This window comes from Grampus griseus (assembly GCF_964374135.1).
Source record: "Grampus griseus genome assembly, chromosome: X".
Taxonomy (NCBI): domain Eukaryota; kingdom Metazoa; phylum Chordata; class Mammalia; order Artiodactyla; family Delphinidae; genus Grampus; species Grampus griseus.
Window position 1 is genome coordinate 58,368,092 of NC_138999.1, and position 26,645 is coordinate 58,394,736.

Here is a 26,645-nt window from a genome sequence, read left to right on the forward strand (position 1 = left end):
CGCTCCCTCCTCCTCTTCGTGGCTCTTTCTCCGCCCCCAGTCCCCCCCAAACACACTCGCACACGGGCTCTCAAGGTGTTCTCTGCACAGCGGAAGATGGCGACAGACTGAGGGGGCATGGCCAGCGGGAGCCAAGGGGCCGTGCCGCTCGGCGGCCGCCACAGCGGTGCGAACGCGAGGCGGAAGCGAGAGGCGCACTAAGTAAAGCCCCGCGTCGGCGTCCGGCGCCTGTGGCGCCGCCGGGAGCCAGGTGGCCCGCCCGAGCCGGAACTCCGGGAGCGGCGGGCGCGGAGCCGGAGCGGAGCTGGCCCGGGACCGGCCCCGGCCAACGGCCAGAGCGCGAGCGAAGCCCGAAGGGCCGAACAGAGGGCCGGCCGGCGGGCCTAGGAGGGCGCGAGCGAGGCTGGGAGCGGCGCAGAGCGGGCGGCCGGCGGGCGGGCGGACGGGCGGGCGGGAGCTGAGCAGCGCGGCGCGGGGCGAGCGGAGCGGAGCGGAGCGCGGCGGCCGGGCCCGCACGGCGGCGCTGAGGGGCGCAGAGCTGCGCCGAGCCGAGACGGCCGGAGCGGAGTGCTAGCCGGGCGGCAGCCGGCGCGGAGTGAAGTGGCGCTGAGCCCGGGGCAGCTGAGCGGCCCGACACTATGAGGAGTGCGGCGCCGCCGCCGCAGCCGCCACCGCCCCAGTGCCCCGCACCGCCCCCCGCCGGGACGCCGGGCAGCGCCTAGCGGGCCGGGCGGCCGCGCCCGGGCGGCGAGCGAGGGAGCGCGGGAGGGGCGCGGGGACGGCGCGAGAGCGCCCCGCCACTCCGGCCTGAGCGGGGCCCCGGGCCGGCCGGCCTGCCTCGCCATGCAGCCCCCGAGGTAGAGCCTGGACGGCGCCGAGGAGCGCGGAGCGGCGCGCAGCCGGCTTGCCCGCCCGCCAGCCCGAGACGGCCGTCCGGCCTCGCGCCCGCCTTTTCCCTCCAGCCCGGACCCCCCTGAAATATGTTCAGGGGCGCTTGGATGTGGCCCGGGAAAGACGCCGCCGCGCTGACTATCTGCTGCTGCTGCTGCTGGGCTCCCAGGCCGAGCGACAAACCTTGCGCCGACTCCGAGCGGGCGCAGCGATGGCGACTGTCCCTGGCGTCCCTGCTCTTCTTCACCGTGCTGCTCGCTGACCATCTGTGGCTGTGCGCGGGGGCCCGGCCCCGGGCCAGGGAGCTGAGCAGCGCCATGCGGCCGCCCTGGGGGGCCGGCCGGGAGCTGCAGCCGGTGCCTCCTCGCGCGGTGCTGCCGCCGCCGCCGCAGCCGCCCGACCAGCCCAGCGCGCCCCCAGGCACCTGCGGCCCGCGATACAGCAACCTGACCAAAGCCGCCCCCGCCGCCGGTCCCGGGCCGGACTGCGGCGGCGTCCCAGAACCCACGGGGCTGGACGCAGCTTGCACCAAATTGCAATCTTTGCAGAGACTTTTCGAACCGACCACCCCAGCGCCCCCTCTACGGCCCCCCGACTCCCCTTCCCGTGCCCCGGCCGAGTTCCCCACCGCCAAAAAAAACTTGCTCAAAGGCCACTTTCGGAACTTCACTCTTTCCTTTTGCGACACCTACACGGTCTGGGACTTGCTGCTGGGCATGGACCGCCCCGACAGCCTGGACTGCAGCCTGGACACCCTGCTGGGGGACCTGCTGGCCCTGGTGGCTAGCCCGGGCTCCGGGGCCTGGGAGGTGTGTAGCAACTGTATCGAGGCGTACCAGCGGCTCGACCGACATGCTCAGGAAAAATATGACGAGTTCGACCTCGTGCTGCATAAATACTTACAGGCAGAAGAGTACTCAATCCGGTCCTGCACGAAAGGCTGTAAGGTAGGGACTGGCGTCCGCGGCCACAACGGCTGCCGCTTCGGCGGCGGGAGCCGTGGCCGTGGGACCGGGAGAAAAAAGGAGGTTTCCCCCTCTACCCACCTCACCTCCCCCCATCACCCCCACCGTTCTCAGTGGGGCACGGGTAGTGCTACCTTGGGACCCTCCCGGGAAGCAGGGCCTCAGGGATTCAAGTCAGGTAACCACCTGGCCAACTTCTATTGATTCTGGCTTTGGGCACCATCTGACTGGGGCTTTCTCGCGCCCCGCCCCCCGCATGAGGAGGGAGGGGTCCGGGGGCTCCCCCGGTTGGCAAAGGGATGGAAAGAGGGCTCTGGCTCCCCCAGCCCCCGTCCTCACCTAGCGGTGCCCCTTTCCTTTCTTTGGCTGGAATGGAAAGTCCTGGGACTGGCTGGTGCAGGGGGAAGGCCAGAGGTGGGGGAAGACTATTTGGCAACCTAACCCTGACCCTTTGGCCCCTGCCAGTGGGTGAGAGGAGGGGCACCTGGTTATGGGGCACAGCACACTGTTGACCTTATATGACCTGAGGTGGCTAGTCAGAGTCTAAGCAGGTGGAGCCCCAGGGTGCCTGTTTTCTCCCAAGGAGGGTACCTGCCAGCTCCTCTCCCCTGACAAGAGAAGGAGCTGGGAGCAGGGCACAGCAGCTTGTGGGAGGACTACTGGAGGCTGGTGCACTACAGAAGTTCCAGTGCTTTCCCAGTGCCCTGGGGTGGCAGTGGAGGGAAAGCTGGCTTACTGGCTGTTGGGGACGGGCATCCAGAGGAGAGGCGGGGCCCCTGCAGAATGGGCCTGCCTAGGGCAGAGCTGAGTGTTGAGAAACTTCTTGACCCTGAGCAGGGTCGTTCTGGACAGTGGGTGTATGGGGGCTGTAAACATTTGGGACGTGGTGCTACTGCTCTGTTTGTGCAGCCTGGCCAGGTGGCCTGCCTCTGAGAGGAAAGAGAACAGCAAGGTCAAAGGGTCAAGTGAAGAGGAAACCAGGTGGGGTGCTGGTCTCACCCATCCTCAAGCTGGGGGCTGAGAGCTGGAGAGGGAGACAGTTGTCTCATAGCCTAGCTTGTCTCCCTCCGAGGCTTTGGGGAGGGACAGAAAGTGCCCCTTTCCATCTGACGTGACCCCTGCGGACTTCTGCTCAGTTCCACGCTCTTGGTGGGCTCCTTAGGGATTTGGGCAGGGGGTTGGGGAGGAAACGGGTAGCTCCTTGCTCCTGACTTCACTTTCTCGTTCTCCTTTTTCCTGTTCTCGTAACCTAGCAGTCTCCCTCCCGCCTCCCTCAGCCTCAGCTGACTCACTGCCTCACTCACACTACCAAATGAGATATTCCACTTCTTAAAGGTGTACAGACAGATAGACATACACACACTGCCAAACAGCACCACCACCACCCCGGGCAAAGTCACACAGAGGTAGAGAGAGGTCGTCAACACCCACAAACGGTGCCACAGAAGCAGACAAGGTGTCATACATATGCACATCTCCCCAGGATGTCAGAGACACACAGGCAGAAGTACTGTCACATGAAAAAGGACACATTTTGTCATATAGAGATAGAGACACACACCCTTGATGTCAGTGCGAGCAGAGGGACACGGGCCACTAGCAGACGGAATAAAGGATGTCTGCCTTTTGTGGCCTTCCCTCCAACCCCGTGGCCCCGACTTTTTCTTTCCCACAATCTCCAGGATGAAAAAGAGACCATGCTACAACTTTCCCGTGGGGTTTTCTCCAGGTCATAGTTGGCTTCAGGCTCTGTCTGATCCGGCACTGAATGATAATCCCTCATGTTGATTATTTTTACCAAGCAGTTTGTTGGAGGAGAAAGACGACTGATATCTTGGATTCAGGAGGCCTGATCATCTCTACCACTTGTTCGTAGTGTGACCTTGGGCACATCACTTCACTTCTCTAAGCTTTTGTTTCCTCATTCGTAAAACAAGGATAATAATCCTGGCTCTGCCCACATCCTGAGTCTTCTGTGAGACTGAAATGGGAAAAGGTAGCTGATAGTATTTTGTAAGAATAACAGAACACCTGGCAGTGATGTCCTGCTTAGGGTTTGTAGCCTCTTTCACGTGTATTATGAGATCACAACTGCCTGGGGAGGCTGGTAATACCAGCATCATGGGCCCCATTTTACAGATGGGGAAACTGAGGTGCAGGGGGCTCAAGCAGTTTGCCCGAAGGCCAGTCGGCTAAGGAGCAGAAGTGCCAGGACTCCAACCCACATGGCGTCGATGCTAAGCTCACGCTTTGGCCATGGCCTCTCATCAGGTTTGCAATGGCCAGGGCCCTCCCTGCCCTCCTTTGTCTCCTTGCCGCTTTCACACTCTCACTCTCTCTCTCCCTCTCAAGTGAACTCCGCCTGCTCTCTTGCTGCCTGCTGTGCTGGGAGAAGGGCAGTGTCAGCTCCACAGCTTTCTTCCTGTCTTTCCCACCCTCTCCAACATGCTCTCCCTTCACTGAGGCCTATACCCACAGGCCTCTGGATTCCAGCTGTATTATAGGCCCTACAGGAAAAGACAGCCCTGCTCTCCTCCTTCCTGCAGCCCCTCTGTCTTCACCCCAGTGCCCCACCTCTATCCCAGGCCTTTTTTGCAGATCCCCAAGCCTGCCCCCCAGTTTCAAGCCCTGCTGTCCAGCCCCTCCCCAAAATGGGATCCCTTGGAGATAATGCCACATCCTCCAAGCTTCTCCAGGGTGGAGAGCACACCGCCCCAGGCTAGGGTAAGGTGGCTTCCTCTGCTGCTGGAAACCAAACCTGGAGCCTTTGCTCCAAGGCCAGGTGACCCCCATCCCGGGGGGCCTGTCCCCAGTATTTCAGTTAGATCTTTCCCGGGCAGCCCCAGAAACCCTGTTCTCTCCCTTTGCAACATCTGCCCCTGTTTCGGGCCACACAGGGCCCCACACATCATACCTGTCCTCAATGCTGCCTGTGACACCTCCCAATTTAGTACCAGCTGTGACATTTCCTTAATGTGTGACTGACTTCCTCTCACACAGCAGGGCGATGATAACTTAGGGAGACCAGTGCCTGTTCCCACGCTGGCCTCTCCCAACCCCTGGGGCCCCGCTCCACCCCTCCCTTACCTCCCTGTGCACGCATCCCCTCAGCCCTTGCCTCCTGCTCTGCTTAGCCCTTCTGGCCCTGCCTGTGGTTACTGGACCACCCCCTCACTCCCCCAGCCCTCTCCATCTCCCAGCCCTGCCACACCCCACCTGGTTCTGATTGCCTCTTCCTCCACCTCTGCCCCTTCCCTACTCTAAATTGAGGATAGTCTGATGGGGTGTGGGGGGGGCAGTGGTGGAGATGGGAACAAAACCCTGGCCTCTTCTCTCATAGCTCTGATCCAAGAAGGGATAGAAGGCCAGTTCTCAGTTCTCACTAGCCATAGGGCCACAACCATAAAGGTTAGTGCCAAGGAAGGATGCGATAGTTCTGTTATCTTCGGGACTGGCCCACACCCACCTGGTATACTGTGTGTTTGGTTCTGGGTCTCACACTGAGCAGTTTAGGAGGAGGCTAAAACTCAAGTTCTCCTGGACAGAGTTGAAGGAGCTGTTTCACCTGAAGAAGAGGAGACTCAGGAAGGTGTGGTCTCCAACTTCAGACCTCAGAAGAGTTGTCAGGATGCAAAACAAGAGGCATGTCCTGCTTAACCCCAGAGGGACTTCATGGTTAGAAAGTCCTGGGTTCAAGCCCAGCTTTTTTATGTATTACCTGTGTGACCTTGAGCTAGGGACTTCAGCTCTCTCAGCCTCACTTTTCTCATCTGTAAAATGGAGGTAATTCATCAGAACAGCCCTATGAGCTCATTATTAATGAGAAGTCTGCACAGTACCTAGGCCTGGCATATCAGAGTTGTTCAGTTAACAGTTTTTTCCTTCCAAAGAGGGAACAGAGTGCCTTGAGAGGAGGTGAGTTCCTGCTCCCAGGGGAAAGGTCTAGCCTGATTCAGACAGAGCCCTGGGGGAAATGCTGTGGAGATGACTCTGGCTCCAGAGTCTAGAGCGGGTTGGATCAGCTGACCTCTGAGTTCGGTGTCAGCTCAGAGTTCAGGCCAGTGAGCAGAGCCTGCCGCCTCAACAGCAGCATTGGATAGGCAAGGCCAGGGAAGGATGCCTAACACCCACACCCAGGGGAGGGGGCTGCCAGAGCCAGCACCTCGCCTTCTGCCCTTACCCGTTGGGGACCTCTTCCTCCACTCCGGCTGGCAGCTGTTTCTGCCTCACTGCCTTCCTCTCTCCTCCCACCTGCCACAGTTTTCCTGCCAAGCAGGATTCCCAGGCTAACGCTGGTGCTGAGAGCAGGAAGCTCGGGGCACTGGGCAGAGGGCAGGAGCCCCAAGTTGGCAAGTGGTCCCTGTTGTCACCCAAGCTTTCAGGCACGGAGCAGTGCCCCACAGTCAGCCTCCCTGACCCAGGGTTCGTGAGGGCAGAGAGAGTACCCTTGTCCCCATTTGGGGGTGGAGGAAGGGGGAGGCAGTCAAGAAGCAGCCTCCCAGGACCATGGCAAAGGCTCCCCTGAGGAGGGGCGTCCAGATCCACCGAAGCTCACTGGCCATGAACGTGAGCACCGGGCTTCTGGGAAGGGCCGGGGACGGAAAAGGCAATGTTTGTAGCTCAGACAGGGTATAGGGGCTTAAACGTGAGAGTGGGAAAGTGGCCCCATGCTGCCCACAGCTCTCCGGATCCCCTCACCCCTACCCTGACCCACCCCACTACCAATCCCCATATTCCTCCCAATTTTGGCCCACAGCCAACACCCCCACATACCAATGACCCCACAACCTTCCCAACCTTCTGCTAGACCCTTACCAAACCGCACCCACACCTCACTCCTCCAACGCCCACTTCTCCCCACAGTTACCCCCACCTGCTCCCACCCCTCCCCTTCCCCCCACGCCCCTCCCTGCTCCCTTCTAACTGCCAGCCCTCTCCCATCTCCCATCCAGCTCCACTGCCCTCATCTCTCACCTCTACCTCATACTCCACCAACCTTTACCCCGCGTCCTGACCATCTTCTGGCCTCATCCCTAACCCCCGTCCCGGCACTGCACCTCTTGCCCTTGTCTCCTGCATGCCCCCTCACCCCTCGCATCCCTCGCACCCCTCTCACACTTCGCCTCTCTGATCCCCATCCCTCCTCCTGCCCCCCTTTCATCTTCTGGTCCCCTCTTCTCCTGTCCCCTTTATCCCTCTCTGCTCTTTTTCTCCTTCCTGCCTTCTGTCCTCCCCAGTCAGTGTGGACGTGTGTGTGTGTGTGAATGCACACATGCTTAGACACATAGACACACACACAAGGCACAATCTTCTTCATGGCGACTTCCCATCCTTCCCACAGGCTGGTGCCTGACTACTATAGTCACCATAGCAACGGGAACCTCCATGAAGGATAAACTGGTATCTCCTGAAGGTGGGGGCGGAGGGGAGTTAAGTGGAGGAAGGGAGCCCAGCAGCCTTCCACCCACTCTCATGGTCTGACTGGAAGAGTCTGCTGAACACAGTGGAGGTAAGGGTGAGGAAAGGGAAGACAGTGGGTGCGGCTGAGGTTAAAGGAGAGTCAGGGATCTCCGAACACATTACAAGCATGAGAGGGTGCCTCTAAGCCATGTGGGTGCATGTTGGTCTCCTCCCCAGGCATCGGTGTCTCAGGGAAAGGGCACACCCACTCTTCGGTGTGTGGGTGCATATGTAGGACGACACCTTAGGCTCGAGGGTGGGAGTTTGCCCTAGAAAAACTTCTCCCTCGGGGCAGTTCTTTTATGGGCAATTCTTTTATGTTCCCACCCTGTGAGGCTGTTTATCTGCCCTGTGCCCTTGCAGACTGGGCATCAGACCTGCCCCCACCCCTACTCCCCCATCCCCAGCTCACGTCTCAGCCACATGTGGATTCCAGCTGCAGGTGTTTGCTGGAAAACCAGGGGCAGCTTCTGAGGGGGGTTTAGACAAACGTGGGCCTCCAGGAGCACCATTCTCCAATGCTGAGCCGGGAGGCCTCTGGGGAATAGGTATGTTGTGTTCCTGTGGTTACAGGCGCACAGACCAGGGTGTGTGCAGGGATGCTGGACCAGACTTTTCTCCCTGGGTATATGAGGGTGTTCAGAAAAGCCTGAATTTTTGATACCTCGAGCCAGGCAGCCATGCTTAGAGAGGAGAGCAAGGGCACCAGGTGAGTTGCAGCTGGTCCTGGTGAAGGAAGGGGTTACCATGGAGTGACAGGAGCTGCCAGGACCAAAGCTCCTGTTTGAATGGATTCTGGAAAAAGGAGCTGGAACCTGAGCCACAAGTCTCTGGGCCAGAAGGTGAAGGCAGGCTGGTGCCAAAGAACAAAGGGAAAGGGGAAAAGAAAACTGCCAGCCTCCAAGTGCCTGGGAGATGCCAGGGGCTTATGTGTGTCCATGAACTCATTTAATCCTGATAGTCATCCTAGCAGGCAGGTACTCTCATTATTCCCTTTTTACAAATGTGACAACTGAGGTTCAGTGAAGGAACGTGGCCGACCCATCCAGGACACATAGCTAAAAGGAGGGAGGACTGCCACACAAACCCAGGTCTGTCTTTTCTTTCCCCAGTGCACACATGTATGAAGAAAATCTTAATAAACTCCCCCAGCTGTCAGAGGCAATGCCCAGCTGGCTCTTGAGAGGCTGGAGTGAGAAGCTGATGAACTGCAAGGGAAATCCAGCAGCACCTACTGGCAACTTGTAGGGACCCCCTGGAGTAGCTCAGATCCAAAGTGGGGACCCACCAACATCCTCCTTGTTCAATACCCCAGTCTCTTGTCCTTGAGCCCCAATGATAATCACCAGTATCCTCTTGAGATTGTGACAGAGGATGGGCGTGAGGAAAGGAGGTGTTTGCTCCCTCCTTTTTCTACAGGCTCTACCACGGAGATGGGAGGAGCTGGGCTCCTCTTGCCTGGAAGGAGGGTATCTGTTAGATTCTCAGCCCCAATCTGCCGGAAGGATCAACCGGGGCAGGAGAGGAGTAGATCTCCTAGACAGACCTAGTGCAGGCCTGAGCCCTGCCCAGCAGCTGCTGGGAGAGCTGGGAGGGGAAACCATCAGACCTTATCACCCCAGAGCCTGTGAAGGCCTGGCTTGGCCTTTGGACACCCAGTTCCCATGCCAGGCTTTTGGTGAGCCCTGGCCTGGGATGGTGAGGCTTCTCTTGGAGGTAGAAGGAAGTGCCAACTCACCAAGCTCTGCCTGGAGAAGGACGAGTGGTGGTGGTGAGTGTTACCATTGTTTCCTGTCTTTGTATTTGGTTTTCAGCAGATAGCATGGCTACCTGGCTGATGTGTGAAAGGTGAGCATATCTGCTCAGTGTCGAACTCAACTAAAACTTCCAACCAGGTTAATCTTTCAGAGCTATTAGAGACTCAGAATCTTTTAAAAATACCTTTTTTTCCAATTGCCAAAAAGGTGGTCTCTGAGAAATTTTGGAAAATAGAAATATAACAGGAAAAAGGTCCCAGAGATGCTCTTAATGTTATAGTGTATTTCCTCCTAATATGTCTTTTTGTAGCATAGTTTTTTATTGTGGTAAAATATACATAACATCAAATTTACCGTTCTAACCATTTTTAGGTGTACAATTCAGTGGCATTAAGTATATTTGCAGTGTTGTACAACCATCTCCACTATTCATCCCTAAAATGTTTTTATTCTCCTAAACAGAAACTCTTTACCCATTAAACAATAACTCTCCATTCCTCCCTCCCCCCAGCCCCTGGTAACCTCTATTCTATTTCCCATCTCTATGAATTTGACTATTCTGAGTAATTCATATAAGTGGAATCATACACTTTTTGTCCTTTCATGTCTGGCTTATTTCATTAAACATAATGTTTTCAAGGTTCATCCATGTTGTGGCATGTATCAGTACTTCATTCTTTTTTATGGTTGAATAATATTCCATTGTCTGGATGTACCACATTTTTTAAAGTCATTCATCTCTATGGACACTTGGGTTGGTTCCACCTTTGAACAATTATGAATAAAGCTGCTATGAACGTTCATAGACAGGTTTTTGTGTGGACCTATATTTTCATTTCCTTCCACATTTTGGCCATTGTGAATAATGTTGTTATGAACATTGGTATACAAGTATCTGTTTGAATCCCTGCTTTCAATTCTTTTGGTTAGAGACCCGGATATGGACTTGCTGGATCACGTGGTAATTCTATATTTAACTTTCTGAGGAACCTCCATAGTGTTCTCTACAGCGCTGCACCATTTTATATTCTTATGAGCAATGAATGCACAGGGTTCCAATTTCTCCACATTCTCATCAACATTTATACTTTTCCTTTTTTTTTTTATAATAGCCGCCCTAATAGATGTGACTATATATTTTTACATAGTTGAAATCATCCAGGTTTTTTACCCTGCTCTTTTTAACTTATTGCTAAAGTTATACTGAATATCTTTCCATGTAATTAGATATTCACAAACCTCTTTTATTTGTCTGTGCCGCATGGCTTGCAGAATTAGTTCCCCTAGCAGGGATTGAACCTGGGCCCTTGGTAGTGAAAGCATGGAGTTCTAACCACTGGACCGCCAGGGAATTCCCACAAACATCATTCCTGATGAGCATGCAATATCCCATCCCATGAATTTAGTGCAATTTAGTTACCTAGTACCCTATTGTTGGATATTTACTTTAAACTTTTACTATTGTAAATAAAGCTGTGATGGATATCTTTGTCCATAAATCTTTGTCAGATCTGTGATTCCTTTTTTTTAATAAATAGTATCTCAATCATTTTTTTCTTATTTCTCTGCTTTGCTGAGTTTCTTAAATCACAAAATAATGCACCTTCATTGTACCAAATCTAACAATACAGAGGTTTATAAAGAAACCTCTGTATTCCACTTAGTAATCTTCATGTTCCCTCCCCCCACAGTCCCACTGCCCTGAGGTCACTGATGTTAACGATTTGGTGTGTATCCTTCCATCCCTCTCTGAGCTTACATCAACATTTGCACACAAAATGACTTTTTCTTTCCCTTGTTTTGCATACAAATGGAAGCATATACATTAACTCTTCAGGACGAACATTTGGAACTAGTCTTACAGAATCAAAGAGTATTAACCTTTCTAAGGCTTTTGACATACAAATTTCTTTCTTACCAAATTTCTTTCCAGAAGGCTGCTTCTAGTTTATACCCTCACCAAAAATGTGAGACTAATTTACCACCCTTGTCTAATATTGATTATCATATTTTTTAAACTTTACTAATTTGTAGCTGAAAAGTGTTATAGCATTGGCTTGTAATTTGCATTCCTTAGGTCAGATTTTGCTTTTCTTGTTTATGGGTCATTTGTTATTGCCTGTTTTATGAATTGTCTGTCCATGTCTTGTGTTTTTATTATTGATTTGTATGTATTAATGATTTTTTCTGATTACATTTGTGGCAGTTGTGTTTTTTTTCCATTTATTATTTGCATCTTACAGCTTGAAAGGAGGGCATGGGAAGGAAAGGAATTATCCCAGGCACTTTTTATATACTTTATCTCACTTAATTCTTACATCTGTCCTGTGAAGTGTATGTATATTTATCCCCATTTTACTTAGGAGAAAACAGGCTCAGAGAGGTTAAGTAACTGGCTCAAGGTCATCCAGCTAATAAGAGTTGGAGCTAGGATTTGAATCCAGGTCAAATCCAGGGTACCCAATCTGTACCAGTGTAATTTTACTATAGGTAAAGCTTTGTGCTAGTTGCTTTACAGACATCATTTACAGAAAGGTTATGGATATGTGCTTTTATTATCTCCATTTTGCAGATAAGGAAAGTATAGATCAGGGAATTTAGTAACTTGTTTGAGTTTTCATAACTGGTGACAGCAAACCTGGGATTTGACCACAGGAATGTTTGAGGTTAAAGATGTTTGAGCCTGTCTTCTCCCCATGCATGCTGCCTCCCTAGGGACCATCTTCTTGGATCCAAATTGAGACTCAGAGAGGGAGAGTACTTTGCTTACAGTCACATAGCAAATTAGTGACTGAGTCCCTACCTCCTTACAGATGACTTGTCCAAGTTCATACAGCCAGTTAGTGGCAGAGCCAGAATCTGAACCCAGCTCTGGCTAACTCTCCACCTGACTGGAGCAAAGGCTTTTTGATGAAGAACATTTATGGAGCAAGCTGGGGAGAAGGAGCAATTAGGTAGAGTGTTGTGGCTGCCCTGAAACCTTTCTGAAGGAATGGACTCTAGTATTGGAGTCTTCCAGGGCAAGGCAGTTCCAGGAGCCCCTACGTGACAAGACCTAGAACAGGAGAACTCATGTCCAAAGGCAAGAAGACCTTTGTACAAGGAGAGAGCTGCCTTCCCATCACAGGTTGCCAAAGATCAGAGCAGGAACAGTTGCCTCTTTTCAACACTCCCAGGGTGTGTGTGTGTTTGTGCTCCCATGCATGCACACATGCATGCATTTAGAGGAAAGAGGAAAGGGAGTGCTTTGATGGGGGAATGGAAGTGGTCATTTGTAGCCCCTAGTACCCAAGTATTCTTCCCCTGACACTCCCTTACAAAGAAAACTTTACTCATATTGGGAGTGAGCTGAATACACTGATTTTAGAAAATCACTCTCCCATCCAGTCCTAGAAATCTCTCCCCAACTTGACTTGAAATTCCATCAAAAAGATTCGTTTAAGTAACAAGCTAATTACTTCAATGGTGATAGTGAAATGGAGGGACCATCCTAGGGGCAATATGGTGTATAAGCTTGGGAACTGAAGCCCAGGTAAACTTGACTTCACATTCCAGCTTGAAATCTGTCTTCTCCATAAAACAGTTGTTGAGACCTTTCATCTCTCTTGGAACCTCATTTTCTTTGAATTCAAAACTAAGAAATAGGGTCATTATTAGGCTTCAATGACATATAACATGCTAATCTCTTAAGAGCACAGTGCCTGTGAGATGGAAAGTGCTCGGGAAATGGTAGCCACCATATATTATTATTGGCTGTGTGGCCTTGGACGAGCTTTTTTTTTTAATTAAATTTATTTTTGGCTAAATTGGGTTTTCGTTGCTGCACGTGGGCTTTCTCCAGTTGTGGCGAGTGGGGGCTACTCTTTGTTGCGGTGCACGGGCTTCTCATTGCAGGGGCTTCTCTTGTTGCGGAGCACAGGCTCTAGGCACATGGGTTTCAGTAGTTGCAGCATGCAGCCTCAGTAGTTGCAGCATGCGTGCCCTAAAGTGCACAGGCTTCAGTTGTTGTGGTGCGTGGGCTCAGTAGTTGTAGCGCGCAGGCTCAGTAGTTGTGGCGCACGGACTTAGTTGCTACACGGCATGTGGGATCTTCCCGGACCAGGGCTCGAACCCATGTCCCCTGCATTGGCAGACGAATTCTTAACCACTGTGCCACCAGGAAAGTCCTGGACAAGCTATTTTAACTCTGGTCCTTCCTGTCCTCACCTGTAAATGTTTCTCCATCTCAGGGGGTGGTTGTGAGGATTCAATGAGTTAATAAAGGTCAGCTGCTTAGAACAGAGCCTGGCGTATGTTAAGCACCTAAAAAATGGTAGCTATAATTATTGTCACCTTAATTAGATGTGTTTAATCTAAATGACTGCTTAATACTCAATTGAGATTGACAACACTTTCCCTTAGGAGAAGGGAAAGGTAATTTGGGAGCAGCAGGTGAAGTGTCTAGTGTGGAGGTGGAAGGTTAGGAGCCAGAAGGCAACTGGAGAGATTCTAGTGAATGAGGGCACAGAGATATGCTCAGGTAAGGGAGGGAAGAGCCAGAGATGGAAGGACTCCAAAGCCTTGATTTACCTCACCCCCAGAGACCAAGCACAACAAACAGGTCCTTTTATTAGGTCTCTCCCCAGCCTCTCATCTGTTTAGCAAGGTACTGTGTTTGGGGACAGAAGTAAGGTAGGGGCAAGGAGCTGGTTTCACAATGATCCCTGCAGGGAACTGGAGATTTCTACCTGGGCCTGGGCCCAGACTAACAGTGTGTGCCCCCTGGGAGGGGGCAGCGGGATTTTATGCCAAACACATTTGTGTGCAACTCAAATGAAGCCATGGTTGTCATGTCACACTGGCACCATTTCTATGGTGGGTGGCCTGCACAGCTGTTGGGCACAGAGGCCCTCAAAGTTCCCCTCCTCTCATATGAGTTCTCTTTGGCTATGGGGCCACTCATTAATTCCACTGGCCTGTTAAGCTGACCTGACCTAAGCCCATGCCCCAGACAGTGGTGATGAAGTAGAAGATCCATGACTGGGCAATAGGGCCTGGGGTTTTTTGGCTGAGTCTGGCAAGCTTGGTCAGGTCAAGTCTTAGGGATTTTGTTTTGTTGTTTTTGAGGTTCATGGCTGCATATCAGTTTATATATTTATTTTATTTTCATTTTATCAAAGTAATATATGTTCATCATTTTAAAAGACATATAAGCTACATATATATAGTCACCCTTCAGAGTTAAACACTTGAAGCTCTGTTAGCTTTTTCTTCTGATATTTATTGTCACATTTTTAATGGTGTGCCAATACTGCTATTTCTTGACTTTTCTGTTTGAAATATCTTTGTGCACACAAAGATACACACATATACATATATATACATGTATACACATATGTATATCTATTCCATATATAGATATATATTCTTGTAGCATCTGTCTTTTAAATGATATGTAATGTAATATCTTTTAAATGATAAATATAGAGCTCATTGCTTATAATTAAAACAGAAGCCCTCTGCTCCAACCCTAAGCTTCACTCTTCATAGTCAAATACTTCTAAACCTCTTAGCTGTTTCTTCTAATATTTACCTCCACATCCCTAAATGATATACCAATACTGTCATTTCTTTATTTTTTTTTCTGATTTAAATATGTACTGCCTTTTTATTTTTTTAGAGTGGAATTTAGCTCTCTTACTACCAGCAGCACCGTATGTGCACTCCCCTCATATATCCAATATTGTCATATCACAATTTCTGGTGTTAACAGTATTCCATATTTACATTATAAGGATTACAAATATTGTTCACAGCTGAGTCATGTAGAATACTGTGATTACATTTTCTTCCTTGGCCAACTTGTTTTCCTGGAGTTAATAATTGCCTCTCTTTTTTCTATTTGCTTAGTTTTCTATGATTTTTTTCTTTTTTGTTTTTTTGCTAATGCATCCCCAATTTCTCCATCAAAGCTGTAAGATTCATGCAACACATTACATAAGCCATTACTTTCACCCTTTTCTTGGAGATCTCCACCTTACTCCAGTCTGGGCTAGTTGCTGGAGGCTTGGTTTACAAGTGCTTGGATTTCAAGTACTTAGCAGGCATCTCTTCTGTATACCTAATTCCATGTGGAGTCCTAAGGGAAATACACAGATAAGACACAGTCCCTGTCCTCAGGGAGCCTACCGTCTCAAGGATGTTTAATTCATTCAGATGTCTTGCCAGAAGGCTTGAGCTCCTTCCAGGGACTTTGATCTAGGCTGTGTCTTTGATCCCACACTCCAGGCAGAAATTCCCCTCTCCATCTCCACTGAATTACCAAAAGAATACAATACAGTCTCCCAGAGAGCAAATGTGGTCTTAGGCTGCAGTAACAGAAACAGAGCTTCTAGGATAGGAGGGCTGATACTTCTACTTGACTCTGTGTTAATAAACTCTGTCTGGGGATTGCATTCAGTTGCAAGGGACATAGAAAAATAGGAACTTGTCTGAATAGGAACAACCAGGGTAGAACAGAGAACTGGAAACCACATCCCAAAAAATAGTTGAAAAACTAGTTTGGCTTCTTGGAAGAGTAGTCTACACATAGCTCTCTCAATTTTTCTTCCCTCACATTCCCTTTTAAATTGGCTTCAATTTGGTTTCTGCCCCCACTGCTCCACTGAAACTGATCTCACCATGATGAGACTGCCAGCATGTCCGCATCTGCTGACCACTCTTATTCTTTGAAACTCTCCTCCCCTAATTTATAGAATGCCACTCTCTTCTGTTTCTTCTCCAAGCTCTTAAACCACTCCCCCATCTTCATCAGATTCCCTTCTTCTACCTGCCCCTTAAATGTTAGTGTTTTCCAGGGATCCATTGTTGGTCCTTTTCTCTGTGCGTTAATTTTCCCTAGGCAATATCCTTGGCTTCCACTATTACTTTATCAGTCAGAGTGAGCCAGGTTACGCTGTAGTAGCAAACAATTCCCAAATATCAGAGGCTTAACACGACAAACAGTTATTTCTTGCTCATAATACATGTCCAAAATAGGTCAGCAGGGAGCATCTGTTCATGATAGTCACCAAGAGACCCAGGCTAGCAAAAGGTCCATTTCAACACCACTTCCACAGTCAGCAGCGGAGGCAAATCGTACTCCAGCTCTTAAAGCTTCTCCCCAGAAGGGATCCATGTCACTTCAACTCACATTTCATTGGCCAAAGTAAGTCTTATGGCCATACCTAATGTCAAAGGGTGTGGGAAAGTATAGTCCTACTATGTTCCTGATGATTAACTCCTTAACCCTTGATGACTCCCAAACCTTTATTTCTAGCCCAGACCCTCCTTCTGAGCTCAGACCATTGTGTCCAGCTGCCTCCTTGACATTTCTACCTAGCCTAGTATATACTGACCTATATTTCAAAGTCAGCATGACCAAAAACTGAATTCATCTTCTTCACCCCCAAATCTACTCCTCCTCCTGGTTTCCCTTCTTTAATGAATGAAACTACTATTCATCCTGCCACCCAAGCCAGAAACCTGGTATCCCCATCACCTCTCATTCAGATTGTTGCAATAGGCTCCTAACTGGCCTCCCTACCTCCAGCCTTGATGCCTGTGCTCCATCATCCACACTTTCAGAACATAAATCTGAAAAGTTAGTCAGTGATAAGACTAACTTATCACTGACTTAAAAGTGATAAGCAATCTTTTAAAAAGCAGTTATTTAAAATCCACTAAAGGCTGTCCATTGCCTATAGGATGAAGCCTGGCTCCTCCTCAGCATGCAGAACATATCATAATATGGGCATGGCCTTCCTCCGTAGCCTCATCTCCCATCATGGCCCCCTTTGTACCCTCTAACTATGCTAAACTACCGACAGTGCCTGAAGCCAGCACTGTTTCACACCTCCAGGCCTTTATACCTACTTATTCCTTTGCTTTAAGTGCACTTATTCCTGCCCTATTCCACCCAGTGAACTTCTACCCATTTTTTCCAAGCCCCAACTCTAGCCTCTCCCACATGGAGGTATTTTCCTGTGCTTCAGCCCTCAAAACACCATTGATCCTTCCTCCCTTTATGCTATCATTGCACCAAGTACATAACTGTTTATCACAGTGACTTCTAATGATTGATGCACAAGGTTGTCTCTCCTGCTCCTTAAAGATAGCAATCTTGTCTTCCCTATCTCTGTCATATGTAGTTCCCCAGCACAGTGCCAGGCACTTGAACATGTTCAGAAATTGATCATTGCAGGAAAAAATGAATGGGAAGACCTGACCTGATTCAGGGAAGTTTACAAATACCTACTGCAGGGCTGGCATGGGGACAGGAAGTTTATGGTCCCAGAAGAGCTAGGAGGAGCCACGAGCAATGCCACAGAGAGGCATTATCTCAGCTCAGAAGGAGAAAGAACTTCTTTAACTGCGAGACTTGTCTGAAGATACGGGCTGCCCTAGGAGAGAGCGTGCGCCCTGTGACAAGAGGTGTGCAGTCAGTAGCTGGATAGCTTATGGCAGTGACGTTGGAGTGGAAATTCCAACAGCAGATAGGGAGGTGGAGTTGTGATTCTCACAGTCCTTCCTATTCTCGAGTGGTCATGAACCTGCCTCCTCTGCTCACCTGATTGATATGGGTCATCTAGGCTCCTTCAGAGAACTGCTCCTGCACTAGGGACACCACTTCTCCACTAACCAGGCTGCCCCTGGCCTTGGAGCAGGTGGCCTAAGAGGCTTGGAGGTGACTGGACCCTCTGGAACTGCAGTAGCTCTGGGTTCTTATCCACCTTTCAAGCCATCTCCCCCGCCTTTCCTCCAGGCCAGGCCAGGCCAGGCCACTCTGACTCATGACTGCTCATTCTCAGCAGCAGGAAAGCTGTTGCTTATTTTTACAGCCACTTAAAGTAAAGCCATGTCATCCACCTGCATTTGCCCTGTAATGCCTCTCATCTCAGTCTGACTCTGCCAATCCCAAGGAACTACTCCCAGAGATATGTCCAAGATCTCCCTCCCCTGGGTTGGAGAGATTGACCTTGACCTTACCCTGTTCTGACCCAACCTTCTGAAAGCCCAGAATCAGGAATAGGAGCGTGCGGCTCTTTTCAGACCTGCCCAAGGAGGTCCTTCACACAATGCTCTGTGTATTGATGGATGCAGCACAAAGAGACATGGGATTAGTCACCAGAGTACCTCCCTTCTAATCCTGGCTTTATAGTTGATTTCTCGCATGTTTCTGACTTGGCTGAACCAAATCCCTTTTCTGAGCCTCAGTTTCCACCTAGGTGAATTCCAGGGGCAGGGTGGTTATGTATGTGCTGTGGACAGTGGGTTTCATTCCCAAGCCCAGCCCAGATTGCCACTCTGCCTCCACGATCTCTGCAGCTGCAGCTCCTGGCCAAGTGTCCCAGGAGTGCATTAGGAAAGCAAAGAGCCATGAAGAGGTCTGTAGGGAGGATTTGGATGGGGAAATAGGCCCTAGGGAGGGAAGCAAGCTGGAATCCAAGAAGGAAACTGCCGACTTCCTGGTTGGCAGGAACTGAAGCTCTCCTCTCTGGAGGGTTTTCCCGCCCCCTAACCGAGGAGCCCAGGATGGCCTCCTCTTCCTAAACCCTCTGGCCCTGAGTCTTGGCTGTGGGCTGTGTTTGTAGGTACACACTTGTATGCATTCCCGTAGCACCCTGGGGGCCAGGAGAAGTCACATGCTTCTTCCCAGAGGAGCATAGGGATGAGAATGCCCGCCAGGGCTGCAAGTCAGGGAGCAGGAAGGTAAGGCTCTCCAGGTCCTCCCACTCCTCCCTAAACTAGCAGCTGCAGAGCCCAGGATGGGTGGGGATCCCCCTCGTCTTACCTGCTCCCATTTCAAGAGTGGTTTAAGGGACTTCCCTAGTGGTCCAGTGGGTAAGACTCCCTGCTCCCAGTGCAGGAGGCCTGGGTTCGATCCCTGGTCGGGGAACTAGATCCCGCAGGCATGCTGCAACTAAGAAGCCCACATACTGCAACTAAAGATCCCGCGTGCCGTAACTAAGACCTGATGCAGGCAAAATCAATCAGTAATTTTTTTTTTTTTTTTTTTTTTTTTGCGGTACGCGGGCCTCTCACTGCTGTGGCCTCTCCCGTTGCGGAGCACAGGCTCCGGACGCGCAAGCTCAGCAGCCATGGCTCACGGGCCCAGCCACTCCGCGGCATGTGTGATCTTCCCGGACCGGGGCATGAACCCGTGTCCCCTGCATCGGCAGGCGGACTCTCAACCACTGTGCCACCAGGGAAGCCCCAGTAAATATTTTTTTTAAAAAAGACATTATACAAAAACAAAAAAAAGAGTGGTTTAACAGCCCAGCCGGGAGGAGGGGTGGGATAGCCTTCTCAGCTTCCTTTTTGGGTTAATTGGTGTTCCCTCTAGTTACTCCCTGCTTCCTTCCCCTCCCAGTTCCCATAGCAACTTGGCTGTAGCCGCCAGAACTTGATTGAGCCCAGCAGTGGCCTGCTGGAGGTGGGGAAGGGGATTCTGTAGGGAAAGCAGGGCACTGTCAGGTCAAGGCTTTTCACCCCACCCATCATCTGCTGCTACCTTGAGGGTCCAGGATGGTTAAGCTCAGAGGACAGGGCATGATGAAGAAGGCTTTCCTGCCAGGGCTGGAGTTTGAAGAGCCTGAAAGCCAAGAGCAGGCCTGGTTCTCCTCAGCTCTCCTCCCCTCCCCACGCTAATGTGTCCTGCCCCCTGAGTTTGGAATGCAGTCACTGGTAGGATGGTCCAGTAGGAAGAACCCTGGAGTTAGAGTCGAGAAACTGGGTTTCACGTTCCTCCCTCTGCCACTACTTTATGTGACTGTAGAAGAGTCCTTCCCCCCCACCTTTTCTGGGCCTCAGTTTCCTCAGCTATAAAATGAAGCAGGGCTAAGTTCTCTGCATATTAAAATTAACTGAGGTGTTTTGAAAAACTCTAGATGTGTGGGCCCCACCCACAAGGATTCTGACTGACTTGATCTGGAGTGCAATGTGGGCCAAGCAGAAGCATTTTTAAAAGACTCTCTGAAAACCATAATTCAAAAAGAGTCATGGACCACAATGTTCATTGCAGCTCTATTTACAATAGCCAGGATATGGAAGCAACCTAAGTGTCCATCATCGGATGAATGGATAAAGAAGATGTGGCACATATATACAATGGAATATTACTCAGCCATAAAAAGAAACGAAATTGAGCTATTTGTAGTGAGGTGGATGGACCTAGAGTCTGTCATACAGAGTGAAGTAAGTCAGAAAGAGAAAGACAAATACCGTATGCTAACACATATATATGGAATTTAAGAAAAAAATGTCATGAAGAACCTAAGGGTAAGACAGGAATAAAGACACAGACCTACTAGAGAATGGACTTGAGGATATGGGGAGGGGGAAGGGTAAGCTGGGATGAACTGAGAGAGTGGCATGGACATATATGCACTACCAAATGTAAAATAGATAGCTAGTGGGAAGCAGCCGCATAGCACAGGGAGATCAACTCGGTGCTTTGTGACCACCTAGAGGGGTGGGATAGGGAGGGTGGGAGGGAGGGAGACGCAAGAGGGCAGAGATATGGGAACATATGTATATGTATAACTGATTCGCTTTGTTATAAAGCAGAAACTAACACACCATTGTAAAGCAATTATACTCCAATAAAGATGTAAACAAAAATAAGAAATAAAAAAAGAGGGAAGAGATATGGGAACATATGTATATGTATAACTGATTCACTTTGTTATAAAGCAGAAACTAACACACCATTGTAAAGCAATTATACTTCAATAAAGATGTTAAAAAACTAGTTAAAAATAAAATAGCAGGATACCTGGGGAAAAAAAAAAAGACTCTCTGAATGATTCTAATATGCAGCCAGAATTGAGGAACTAGAGCAAAAGACCTCCGAGGGTCTCCCAATTGACTGTTGTCTGGTTCTGAGACATTTCTTCCTTTGCTCTGCATGCCCCGCCTCCAGCAAGCCCCACAGCTCTCCTGGCTCTTCCCCATCCTTGTGGATGAGTGCCCACATCCCCTGCAACTGCCCAAGCAACCCGGTCCCCTCTGGCTCAGTCCTAACACTGATGAGATGGGGCAAGTGACTTAGGCCTGCCTAGGGAAGAGGGCTACGGAGACTAAGGCAGGCTTGCTGTCCAGGTGGTAGCCCTGAGAGCCAGACTTTTCATTTGAGAAGGACCCCAGCCCCTTTTTAAAGCACATGGGCCAGCAATGACCTCAGCTGGCCATATGTGGGGCTAAGGAATTGGATTACCTCTCAGCCCCGTGTCACTCTACTTCCTCCATTCCTCTCACTAGTTCCTTGCCTTTTCCTGTCTTGCCTCCCACAGGCCTGGTGTCCTCCTCAGGCAACCTGCTCGCCATGGTGACTCTGGGGCCTGGGGCCTGAGGGAGGGTCGTCTAGCTAAGGAGAAAGGCCTCCCTCCCACTGTCAGGCCACCCCTCTCCCAGCCCCGCCTCCCTCAACTCCCTCTCTCTCTCCCAGAGCAGAGGCGGGGAGTGCCCGGCCGCCACCAGCGCCTGCTATTAGGCTAATTGCAGTTGCCTGGGAGGAGAGCTGGCCCTCCACTGCAGCCTCACCTGGGAGCAGGAATATTAAACCGAAAGAGCCCAGGGAGAATCGCGCAGGGGCCTCTGAACCCCAGCAGTGGAGGACTGGGCTGTTCCACACAATTCAGGGTGAGGGTGGGGGTGGACTCTGGGTCCAGGCTGCAGAGGTTGGGGCAGAGGCTGTGGACAGAGCTGCCTCTTGGCGCCCTGGGACCCACAAGATGGAGGGGGGGGAGTCTCCAGGGTACTGGGGCCCTTAGCGTTAGGGATATCCTTTTGTTTCCTGTCTTACTTTTCTTTCTGTCTCCCCCATCTCCTTCTGTTGTCTTATCCCTCTTTCTTATCTTGGCCTTCCTCTGTTCCCATCTTCTTTACCCCCCTTTATTCCCCTGCTGGCTCTTGAACCCTCCTCTTTCTTCCTCCGTCTTTCTTACCCCTCCTCTTCACAGCCCATCTTCCACGTCTCCTGTCCCCCACCCTGTTATCCCCTACTCTTTCTTACCCTTCATCTTCTCTCACCCTCACTGTACCTCTTTACCTCTCTTACACCCTCCATCTCTTATTCCCGTGCTTCCTCCCCAGTGCTGTTTTTTCCTACCCCCGCTATAACCACCATTTCTTACCTTCCAACTCCCTACTCTCTTACCCTCTCTTTCTTCCTCCCCTCCTCCCTTGTGCCCCTGGACTCCACTGCCACTCTATCCAACCCCTGAGCCCCTCTCCTACCCCTGTAGCTCCCTCTTCCCCTGCCTCTTACCTTTACTTGTTCCTTTCCACCTCCTTCCACTCCCTTCTCACTCCATTGCACATACCTTTTATCCCAATAATTTCACTCTTGAGTTTATATAAATAAAATGTAACACAAGTGTTCAAGAGAGGTGTGTACAGACCTGCTCGCTCACCAAAGCATTGTTTGTGATAGTGGAAACCTGGAAATAACTTAAGTGTCCATCCACGGGAGATTGGTATCCTTTGCACTTCATTCATATGAAACCGTTCTCCATTCTTTTAGCACACCATGATGTGCTCACATCTGTACCTTTGCTTAAGCTGTTGCCTCAGTCCAGAATGCCCTTTTGTCTCATCTCTGCCCATGCCATCTAAAATCCTACCTTGAGTCCCAACTCAACTCTTTTTTAAAAAATATTTATTTATTTATTTTTGGCTGTCTCGGGTCTTAGTTGTGGCACGCGGGATCTTTCGTTGTGGTGTGCGGGCTCTTCGTTGCAACATGCAGGCTTCTCTCTAGTTGTGGCGCGTGGGCTCCAGAGCACGTGGGCTTGGTAGTTGTGGCCCTCAGGCTTAGTTGCCCCACAGCATGTGGGATCTTAGTTCCCTGACCAGGAATCGAACCTACCGCCCCTGCATTGGAAGGTGGATTCCTAACCGCTGGACCACCAGGGAACTCCCCCAGCTCAACTCATAACCTCACTGAAATCTTTTCTGGCTTTTCTATTTGCTTCACTCCAGTGGCCAGTGGTTTAACTTCTCTTATAATATAGAAAATGTGCCATCGTTTCAAGTGAGATCTGTCTATCCATGAAACTGAAATTTCTTTGAGAGTAGGGACATGTCCTCATTTACTCATCTAGTTCATTCCATCAACAAGACTTGTTTTTTTACATATATTGTGATGAATACTCAATATGGTCAATAAGACCGACCCACGTCTGCTTTTATGTGTCTTACGTTTTAGTGAGGTTGACAGAGAAAAACAAAACAAGGATGCAGACAAACTCATACTTGTGGTGAAGAAACATTTAAGAAAAAGAATAATGAGGGGGCATTCTCTAACTAGAGTGGTCAGGGAGACCCTCTCTGAGGAGGTGACTTTTGAACTGAGGCTTCAAAGTTGAGAAGGACCTAGCCAGGCCAAAAGTGGTGGGGGGCAGGGGAAGAGCATATCAGGCCAAGAGAACAGTGTGTGCCAAGGCCCCAAGGTGGGAAGAAGTAGGGCATGTTCAAGGAAAAGAAAGAAAACCTCAGCGTGTGGAGCATTATGAGCCGTATGGGAGAGGGAGAAAATGAGGTTGGAGAGACAGACAGGGGCCAAGTTATGCAGGGGTTTGAAGTCTGTGGTCGAAAGTTTGGGTTTTATTCTAAATGCATTGAAGGGTTTGAAGCAAGGGAGTAACGTGATTGAATGTCATTTTGAGATTGCTCTTACTCCTGTGTAAACAGTGCATTGGAAAGAGCAAGGGTGGAGGTGGGGAGGCCACATAGGAGACTGTTGTCCAGGTGACAAATGACAGTGCCTGCACAGAGTCGTGAAAGTAGAGGGAGAATTGGCATGCCTTGCTGATGAACTGCGTGTGGGGATGCTGGCAAAGAGAGGAGTGATGGCTGACACCTAAGTTTCTGGATTGAATACCCAGGTCGATGGTCATGGCACTTAACCGAAGTGGTCAAGACTCAGGGGCGTGGGCAGATTTGGAGTAAAAACAAGAACTGAATTTTAAGATTTAGAGCATGTTAAATTTGAGAAGCCAGTGAGGTATCACATCTGTGTTCCTCAGGGGGGTAACTTGCACCACAACCCACTACCACCCATCACCACGCCCCTGCCCCCACTTTGGAAAAGGCCAGTGTGGGATTACATTGCCCAAGTCCATGTTCACCGTGGAGTTATTTGTATTTGAGTGTAAATGTTTAAAATCTGTGTAAGAAGCTCTGACCACGTTGCTCAGAGTGTGGTTGAAAGGCCTCTGGCCGCAGAATGACCTGGACCCTTGTTCCAAAGGCAGATTCCTGAGCCCACCTCAGTCCTCTTGAAGCTGAATTGGAGGGGGGCATCTGCCTTTTTAACAAGTGTCCCAGGGGATTCTGAGGCACACTGAAGTCGGAGAACCATCGCTACAAGGAGCAACTATGGGAAGGTGCCCCTGAAAATACGAAGAATGGATGTGGGCAGGGCTCTGGGCATCCTGTTAAAATGCAGGTGTGACTTGTCAAGTCTGGGGCAGGGCCTGAGATTATGCACTTTTCACAAGCTCCAAGTGATGGTGATGCTGCTGGTCCAGGTCCACACTTTCAGTAGCAAGGAGTTAGATCACTGGTTCTCAATGGGAGATGATTTTGCCCCCCACCCAGGGGATATTTGGCAATGGCCAGAGACATTTCTTGGTTGTCACAATGAGGAGGGGGAGGATGCGACTGGCAACTACTGGGTAGAGGCAAGAAATGCTTCTCAATATTCTATAATGCACAGGACAGCCCCCACTACAAAGAATCATCCAGTCCAAAATGTCAGTAGTGTCGCCGTTGAGGAACTCTGGTCTTGATGATAGCCAAAGAGTATAGAGCAGGGAACCTTTCTTAGCCAGGACCAAGTGCCTGGTGGAAATGGGCTAGATGAGGGGCAGGAAGTATACCCACGAAGTGAAACGGCCAAGCAAAGTTTCCAAATGAAATGTGGTGTCTGCTCCACTCCAGGGCGGACGCCAACAGGACAGAGCACGGGTTAAGTAGAGCTTGAAGGCACATGTGGTGCTTGGTAAGGCAGATTCCTGTTTTTATTAAAAATAACCCCTCACATTTGTATTGCACTATAGAATTTACAAAACATTTTCATATGTGTCATATTATTTGATCTACACAACACCCTAATGAGGTAAAGCAAAGATTATCCTCTCCATCTCTCTTCTTGAGTTTAGAAACTTAACACCATCAGCCAAAGAAATGTTTGCTGAATTGAATGGAAGTGAAATTTACCTCAATATAGGTGACCTCAGACAAGTCAGGACATCTCGCGGGACCAGCTATAAAATGGTATGGTTGGATGGGCCTCTTCCAGCTCTGATATAGGAGTCATTTTGTGATTTTACCAATGAACAAATTCAAAGTCTTGGATGACTGCGGATTGGGGACTTGGGAGTTCTGGCTATGAAATGGGAGATTTTAGGGTCGGAGGTAGTGGTCTTGACCCAAACCCTTCTTCCCCACCCCCTGGATCCTGAGGGTGGGTTGGTGAGCACACCGTGCCCTCCCCCTATAGAGTACAGGTACACCCCTCCTCATCCCTCTCCTCTGAAGCGGAAAGGGGCTGGCGCCTGGGCTGATGCTTTTTCCTCTCCCTACAGGCTGTCTACAAGGCCTGGCTGTGCTCAGAATACTTCAGCGTGACCCAGCAGGAATGCCAGCGCTGGGTGCCCTGCAAGCAATACTGCCTGGAGGTGCAGACCCGGTGCCCCTTTATCCTCCCTGACAATGAGGAAATGGTGTACGGAGGGCTCCCTGGCTTTATCTGTACAGGTAAAGGCAGGGCCCTGGGAGGAGGGAGGAGGCCAGGGGCCCAGAGCAGGCACCAGGTCGGGGCTGTGGGAGCAGGGAGGGCAACAGGGAAGTTGGGTCAGGAGAAGGTTAGTGGCTGCAGGAGTAGGTAGTGAGGCCCCAGGTTGGGATGGGGCAAAGTGGAATAGGGGGAGAGAGCAGAGTGGCCATCTGTATCCAAAACATACCTGGCCAGGGAGTTACCCCAGAAAAACTGTCTGGGGTCCCTGGAAGATGTGTCCAGAAAGGGACGATGCTAAGGGGCAGGGGGAAGAGTCTTGGGCAGGACTACCAGAGCAGCCCCAGCTTTGACAATCACCTCTCTCAGAAAGACATAGCCAGCAGCCCCCTTAGCACCCCACCCCGCCTTGCTTATCCATTGGCAGGGTTGCTGGATACTTCGCCAAAGCGGCTGGAAACCAAGTGCTGTGACGTGCAGTGGGTCTCCTGTGAGTCGGAGAAGAAGAAGTTCAAGGAGTCTGAAGCCCCTAAAACCCACCACCAGCAATTCCACCACTCTTACTTCCACCACTACCACCAACAGTACCCCCACTACCACCCCCGCCACGACCCCCCAGGCCACCTCAGCCACAATCCCTCCCTGCTGCCGGTCTCTGGGGGCTCCCGCCTCAGTCCCAGCAGGATCCGGCTCTACGTCCTTGTTCTCATGCTCCTCCATACCATGGTGTCCTTCTCCAGCGGCCAGGGTGGTGGGGGACCGGGCCTGGAGGCACTGCCTGCCCTAGACGAGGGCCTGACTCGGGAAGAGTGA

General features: G+C 50.6%; 1 protein-coding gene across 1 annotated transcript; it reads left to right on the forward strand.

Moving 5' to 3' along the window:
* Nucleotides 1-980: 980 nt before the first annotated feature.
* NALF2 (NALCN channel auxiliary factor 2) lies at nt 981-26,645 on the forward strand (the record flags this gene model as incomplete). Its single annotated transcript, XM_082681165.1, has 3 exons — nt 981-1,838; nt 25,684-25,855; nt 26,260-26,645. The coding sequence occupies 3 exons, from the start codon at nt 981-983 to the stop codon at nt 26,643-26,645; spliced, it is 1,416 nt and encodes a 471-aa protein (XP_082537291.1).